General features: G+C 45.4%; 1 protein-coding gene across 1 annotated transcript; it reads left to right on the top strand.

Annotated features, from left to right (window-relative positions):
- Positions 1 to 1428: 1428 nt before the first annotated feature.
- On the top strand, positions 1429 to 4142 carry LOC125084744 (interferon-induced protein with tetratricopeptide repeats 2-like). The gene is given in 1 exon segment (XM_047702500.1): positions 1429 to 4142. A coding segment is annotated over 1 exon segment (1374 nt). The 5' UTR covers positions 1429 to 1575; the 3' UTR covers positions 2950 to 4142.
- The last annotated feature ends 3741 nt before the right edge of the window (positions 4143 to 7883 follow it).

The following is a 7883-nucleotide window of genomic DNA, read 5'->3' as shown; positions in this document are numbered from 1 at the left end:
ATGTCTCCAAGATACCTTCACAGCAACATTTAGGTTCATGTTTGAGCGGATAACCATGCACGATAACCTAGCCAAGTGGACACATCCATAGGCCGTCACAACCTCTGACTGAATGTCTGGTTTTCTATACATTCTTAACATACAAATTTTTATGTCAAGAGCTTCTTGTATGTTTTGCCACAGTTCCCTGAAAGTTCTATGTCAAAATGTGTTCCAAACCCTCATGTACAAGTAAAAGTGCCCAGCTGTGATTTTTTCAAAATCTTTTTCTGTAACCGAAGTTTTAATGGCACTGAAATGCTATTGATTTAATTTGCATTTTTTTGATCAGTGACTTTTTTTTAATATGTGTGTTGATGAATTTTGAACTACCTGCTCGTCTAAGTATCTTCTGAAATACAAATACTAAAAGAGCCTTTTAGGTAGTAAATTAGGTATTAATTAATTAATACCTAATTGATAATTAAATTAGGTATTAGGTATTGCCATGCTTATAATCTTTTAATTTCTGTTTTCTAGTTTGCCCTTTGATTTTTGTGAATAGCTTTTGCATGTGGGCTCTTTGTGTCCTGTGTCTCTTATGCTCCAGATGTCCCTTTGTCTCTGTAAGGAACCAGACTACTGTCTTTGTGGCCGCTGAGCAAATCGAAAGGGTGGTGGACTGCAGCATCAGGGGGCACCCACCCAGGTAGAGGGTGGAGGACATCGGAGCTGTTCTAGTTCGTGAATCTGCCCAAAGAGCCAGCTCAGCAAAGGAAGAGACTGTAACACAGATGGGGCCACACTTGTTGGCCCCACGTCAGAAGGGCCAAAAGCCTGTCCCGGGTCAACCTGAATAAATTAACACTCTGTGCACACTCCATCCCTAGGAAAGGACCCCCGAGGGATATCTTCACATCCAGCCCCAAATGATTCCTCTCTCATCTCTTGGTGTCTTAAGCCCAGCATTTCCTCTTAGTTTCCCTGAATATTGTGGTGGATCAGAAGCCCAGGCTCACACCCTGGTGTCCATGCTCGAGAAAAGAAACAAAAAACCAACCTCACTAAATATTATTACTCACCTACCGCACCATTCTCCAACAATTTCTACAGAGAAATTTCCTTCTGTTGCAGCTGGAGCTCCAGAATGCCTGTGCCCGTCCTTCTCTAAGAGAGGTGGACTTGGGGTGTCCCTGGGTAATAAATTTCCTCCACTTCCCCTTTCTTTCTGGGCCATCCCATCATCTCCATCCCTTTGGGGGTCTATCACAAGATACCACAGACTGGGTAGCTTATAAACAACAGAAATTCATTTCTCACAATTCTGGATCAGAGTGCCAGCATTGTTTGGGCCTTCTCAGAAGTGGTCAAGTAGCCATGCCCTAAACCTGTTGCTTTGTCCATCCGCTCATTCACATCCCCAAATGTCTGCTCTTCTTCCCCAGTGAAATCACCAAACATTCCCTGGAGAATAGCTTACTACAACTGAAATGCCATTTTACCTGGAATTTATATGATGAAGAAAGTTCCTTAGATGACTTGGAGAACAGAGTGTGTGACCAGGTACAGTTTCTAAACAAAGAATTCAAAGCAATCATGTACAATCTGTTTGCCTATGTTAAACACCTCCGAGGCCAGAACGAGGCGGCTCTGGAATATTTACAGCAAGCAGAAAAGTTTATCCTGCACATACAGGCCCGCCAAGGCAAAATCCGAAGTCTGGTCACCTGGGGAAACTACGCCTGGGTCTATTATCACATGGGCAGGCTTCCAGAAGCACAGGCTTACATTGACAAGGTAGGACATCTTTGCAAGAAGTTTGCGAGCTCTTACAGAATTGAATGTCTGGAAATTGACTGTGAAAAAGGATGGGCCCTTTTAAAATGGGGAGAAAAGTATTATGAACGGGCAAAGGTGTGTTTTGAGAAGGTTTTGCAAAAAAACCCCACCAATCCGGAATTCTCCCTGGGACTGGCCATCACACTCTACCGTCTGGGTGACAAAGCACCAGTAGAGAACACCGTTCGCCTTCTGAGGCGGGCCATCCAGCTGAATCCTGACAACCAGTATGTTCCTGTTCTCCTGGCTCTGACTCTCCAGAAGACCCAGAAACAAGCTGAAGGAGATAAGCTAGTCGAAGAGGCCTTGAAGAAAACGCCATGCCTCACGGACGTACTCTGCAGTGCGGCCAAGTATTACCGAAATAAAGGTACTCTAGACACGGCTATCGAATTACTTAAAAAGGCTTTAGAATTGGTACCGAACAACGTCTTTCAACATCTGCAGATCGCATGCTGCTACAGAGCCAAAATCGGGCAAATACAGAAGTCACGGAGGTATGCCATGAAGGAGAAGGAAGCAGAGCTGTAGGAGATGACGAGACACGCACTGGATCACTTTAAGAGAGTTGTCGAGTTGAATGTTAACCTTCCCCGTGCCTGCTCTGACCCTGCCTGCCTCTATGCCATCACTGGCCAGTATGATAAGGCAGAGTATTACTTCCAGAAAGAATTCAGTAAGGATCTGCCTCCCGCCAAGAGACAAGTGCTCTGCCTGCGCTATGGACACTTCCAGCAGTACCAGCGACTGCGGGACGACACTGCCATCCACCACTACCTGCAAGGTTTGAACATCAACGGGACAGTGACTGAGAAGGAAAAGCTGATTGTCAACCTAAGAAAAATTGCCCACAAACGACTCTCTAAAAATACCTCCGATGCCATGGGTTGGCATCTCTCCAGATTCATTTGGGAGCTGAATAGAAAGGGGCACCCATGGGACAGTGTGCCAGCAGAGGCCAGCGGTGTTGTCTCCCCTGCCCTGCGGGCTGAGAAGGGCAGTGAGGAAAAGACCGCGGAAGCAGGTGGGACCCACCACCCAGAGAAGCAGAACGCCCTAGAGAGAGCCTGTAACCAGTCCCGGGGCCTTCATATAGAGAAGAGTCAGAGCGAGAGCAAGAGACAGGTGTAGGAGGCCTGGCAAGGTGGTTACGAAGGGGAGGGAAACAGGGACGCAGAGAGACTGAGAAACCACAACTGGCAGGAGCTGGGCCAGATGGCTGGGCTTCTCATGTTGTTGTCTCTTTTTCTGGGTTTCCCAAAATTCTCTCAGCCAGACCTGGAAATGCAGAATCATTTTTCCTCTGTCCTACAGATATTTTGAGCAAAATCTCCTATGAGGGAAAGCACTTGCTTTGGGACCGTGGGACTCTGTACCATCCAGCTCTCGTCCCACGCCTTGCCCTCGGCTTGGGACACAGTGGGTACTCAACACTGCTTACGGGAACAAGGGAAGACAGCAGCACTGGGGCCTGGTCCTCCTTCCTTGCTCCTTACACTCCCAAATGAATTCCATACAAACCAAAGATTTAAATGTTTCAGAAACAGAAATCACAACATTTCTAGAGGAATTCTTGAGAGGATTTTTCAGATCACACAGTATGGAAACTGTAAGTATGAAACAAAACACAAAAGGGCAAAAGTATTAAGGAATTCAACCACACTATGAAACACGTTTCATAGAAGAGGGACCTCTGAAAAGTCAACCACACTATGAATTCAACCACACTACGAATTCTGGAATTCAACCACACTATGAAACACATTTCATAGAAGAGGGCCCTCTGGAAAGTCAAAAGATCAATGACAGACTTAAAAATACTGTTTCAGTACATTACCAGGTAACGGATTAACTTCCTTAATGCTGAAACAGTTCCTCTGGACAAATGGGCAAAGGTCAGGAAATCAAAATGGCTTTAAAAAGGGAAATGATTCTCAATGTTCCTCTTATTAAAAGAAAGCAAACCAACACTATTAAGAGAGGTCATCTCAGGTCAACCAAAGAAACACCTTTCAGAAAAAGGTCCTAAACAAGGATGTGGGTGAATAGGCTCCATCACACACCGCTGTTGAGATTATAAATCCTGTAGATGGAGGGCATTTGTTGATGGAAGGTGAACATTCGTGAGTCTTTGCCCAGCAATTCCACTCATTAATCTATCCTATATTTGCATATGCATGCAAAGACATGTATAAAGATACTCATGAAGTTTTGCTTATAATAACAAAGGACTGACAACAACTCAAATGTCCATCACTAGGGGACTCATTAACTCAATTTTCATATTTCATGCTGAGAACAGCATGCAGCTAATATTTAAAAAAAAGGCCGTTCTAACTATAAAAATATAGAATACTTCTCTGAGATATATTTTTAAAATTTTTTTAAGTGCAGAAGAGTGTATACGACATGCTAACATTGTTCAAAGGAAGGAAGGAAGGGTAGGAGGAGGAAAAAAAAACCTATCACATTATTTGCAGAATATTTGTGAAAAGGACGTAGCTCTTCTAGGGTAGTCTCCAGAGAAGAAATGGGTTGGCTGGGAGTCTATATGGAAGGAAGACTTACCTAATTCAAAACAAAAGACTGTGACGCAAGAGTGCCGTGCCCACCCCACTGGTGTCCATTCTGCAACTGGTTCTTGCTGGGTCCAACCCACACTAATAAACATTTGAAGATCTCTGCACCTAATCAACAAGTCTCTAGATTCCAGGTCTTTCTTCATGCCTTCATCTTACATGCCACTACTCACCGACTCACCCCACCCCTAACATATACAGTGTGTCCTCTACTCTCTTCGCCAGTCCATAATGGTGTCCACCGCAACTGATCCTTGAAAGTGTAACCATGTCCTAGACCTTTGCTCTGACCTCTCTTCACCTGTCCCACCATCCGTGTTCAGGAATTTACTTTTTGTGCAACAAACTTCTCTTGAGCTCCCAAAGGCATCAAGGAATTTGATGAATGAGAATGCACCAAGACGAAGGGCACAACTCTTTAAGTTCATGCTCCAATATTGTGCTTCTGCTGACGGCACACGCCCTGTAGTTGTCTCATTTCCTGATGAAGAGGGAAGAGCTTCATCATCCTGTGTGCTTCCAGGTTGCAGGGCTCCCCGCCCCGGTCATTAGATGGATGAAAGTTTAACCTTGCCCTCAGATCATAAACTCCACAAAGTTCACAGTGATACTTCCCTGCCCTGACATTGAGGGGCAATCTTAGCCGGTATTTCTTGGCCTTGCCTGTTATGGGGCTCCCTGCCTGTAGCCCTTTACCGAGTGCAAGAGGAGCCCCAAGGAACGGGCAAAGTCTGGTCGGAAACTGAAGTAGCCATGGCTTTCTTCCAGAGAGCTGGTGGAACAGTTGGGGAGAGAGGTGGAAAAACTCCTGTTGCTAATTCAAAGAGAACCAGAAGTCTGTACACGTGCAGAGATGCACTTCCACACATTTCCTCTGCTGTCCCTTGTATCTTTATGTGGCCTTTTTCATCTCTCTTTTACTTACCAATGCTTCCATGATCATCAACTTTTAAAACTCTTTATTCTCAGAATCAGACACCGACAAATATTTGAGGCAGTCTTCAGAGGCATTGCTTCATTGAATAACCTCTCCATCAAAGGGTATTATCACCAAAGGTTCTGTGTGAGCACAGGAGTCTCTGGGGCCCAGAAGGTGAACACAAACCCCAGCTCGTGGCAGAGATGTGGGAATACAAGAATTAATGTCAGAAAGAGCCTCCCAGGGGGTGGGGACAGGGATATAAAGAATGATGACAAGGTTCTCATCAGAGAGCAGAATCTTGGTCTCCCAAATGCCTATCCAGTAGAGGCTGGTCATTTCTACTGACTTGTGATCTTTGAACTTCCTCCATGTTTCCTTTCTTCAATTGGGATGTTTCCTTTGGTTCTCGTGCCCCATCGGGCCTGTAGGAGTTATCTAATCTTATCTAGTCTTTTAGGATTTTTCTCACCAGACCACAGGAAGTCACACCCTGTCCATAGAGGGGAACCGGGGATCTCTGAGAGTTCCCTGAGCATCGCTGGGAAAGATGGTTGCCTTGATTCTGGGTGGACTCTATTGGGAAAGTCCTGAGTACATTCTGTGTTTAGCAAGAAGGGCACATTATGGATGTTTAGGGTATGAAGAGTCCTCTAGCCAGTGTGAATAGTAGTGAACTAGCCACCAACCCTTCTAGGCAGACAAATCTTACGTCAGACATTCTCTACAGAGACAGAGAACAAAAGAGAGGGCCATTTTCTCCCCATAAATCTCAAGAAAAACCTATAGGGTTTTGTTTTATGGAATTAAAATTTTTACTTACAGTCAAAATATTGTGTGGTTCTCAGACTTGATAGCATGTATTAGAATTATTTGAGAAGTTTCCTAACACAGAGATTCCTTGGCCCCACTCCTAGAATTGCTGATGCATTGATGGAGGATTGAGCCTGACAATTTGCATTTGTGGCAGGTCCCCAGGTGGACCTGAAATTTCTTGGGGTTGATGGCAGCATGGGCCTAGTGCATTATACCACTTCGTAGTTGATGTAACCACTCAGCAGACACATACATAGTTGTAACAGCCTGAGTAATCAGAACATTCGCTGAGTCAGTTTCACTTTTCTCATCATTGACATATAACCGGAAAAGAGCTGGTTTTCCTTTCCAGTTTCTATTCTGCATTCCCACTGCGTCTTCTAACACGAACCAGCTGCCAGATCAGCTGGGGCATTCCTCTCGTGAATGCATTACACTCAGGCACTGGCCATAACGATTTCTGAAGAGTACCACAGTCCCTCCAGGCATTTCAGAACACAGCTAGCACATGCTTTCCCTGTGCTTCTCCCCACCTGGTACCTTTATAATGAGATTTAAACATTTCTATCCGGTTGTTTTCTTGAATGCAAATTCAAAACATACGACACCAAAAAATCCCACCGTGTTCCTAGTTTCCTTCTGCAGCATTTCTTGTACAACTAACATACATTTTTTAAAAGACTTTATTTATTTTTTTTATTTGAGAGAGAGAGAGAGAGAGAGAGAGAGAGCATGAGCAAGGGAAGGGGTAGAGGGACAAGCAGATTCCCCCACTGAATGGGGAGCCCAATACAGGGCTCCATCTCAGGACCCTGAGGTCGTGACCCAAGCTGAATGCAGATGCTTAACTGACCGAGCCACCTAGGTGCCCCTAACATCCATTTCTATAAATATATACTAGAACTTGTAACTCCTGAATGACATCCAAAAGTAAGTGTTTCCAATAGGGATAGGCTCGACTCTGTGTCCCAATCAAAGGGTAGAGAATTGTCAAGAAGCATAGCTCCTCCTTCCACCCTGCTGCTCACAGACACAAACAGACATCCAGAAGGCTCTCTCCAAGACTGAACTAACGTGCCTCAGCTGTACTCAGTGGTCCTGGAGAACAGGCTTCACTCGTGCTCTGTGTAATTTCCAGACACCAAAGATTCCTAGTGCTGTTATCTCTTTTCCTCTTGGGTCCACACACACTGTCACCCCTCTGAGATCAGGGGTATGAATAAGGAAAAAGCAAAGAAAGTACATTTCCTCCATCACAGCAAACCGCCGTGGTTGCAAATTGTGATGTGGGAGTGCGGGACACCAGGGTGAGCCAAGGGACTTTAAATGTTGCGGCGCTCGGGGAGGCCCAGAATGTGTACAGGTGTTAGGAGCTGTTTGGCAGGGGTGCCTCAGTGGCTCAGTTGTTAAGCGTCAGCCTTCGCCTTGGGTCATGGTCCCAGGGTCCTGGGATTGAGTCCCTCACAGGGCTCCCAGCTCAGCGGGAGGCCCACTTCTCCTTCTCCCACTCCCCCTGTTTATGTTCCCTCTCTCTCTCTCTCTGTCTCTCTGTCTCTCTCTCTCTGTCAAATAAATAAATAAATAAAATCTTAAAAAAAAAAAAAAAAGAGCATCCCTCACTGGGGCCTGCAGACCATGCTGGTGATAAGGGCAGGCAGAACGAGGATGGGTTAACATTGTGGTCAAGAGGCAGGGTACTTGGTGCTTGGTACCTGTGCCCCTCTCCAAGCTGGGCTCCCTTCATGTCAGCT

Source organism: Lutra lutra, chromosome 14 (assembly GCF_902655055.1).
Source record: "Lutra lutra chromosome 14, mLutLut1.2, whole genome shotgun sequence".
In the NCBI taxonomy this organism is placed as follows: domain Eukaryota; kingdom Metazoa; phylum Chordata; class Mammalia; order Carnivora; family Mustelidae; genus Lutra; species Lutra lutra.
Note: the sequence above shows the minus strand (reverse complement) of the source record. Positions and strands in the feature narration are given on the sequence as shown.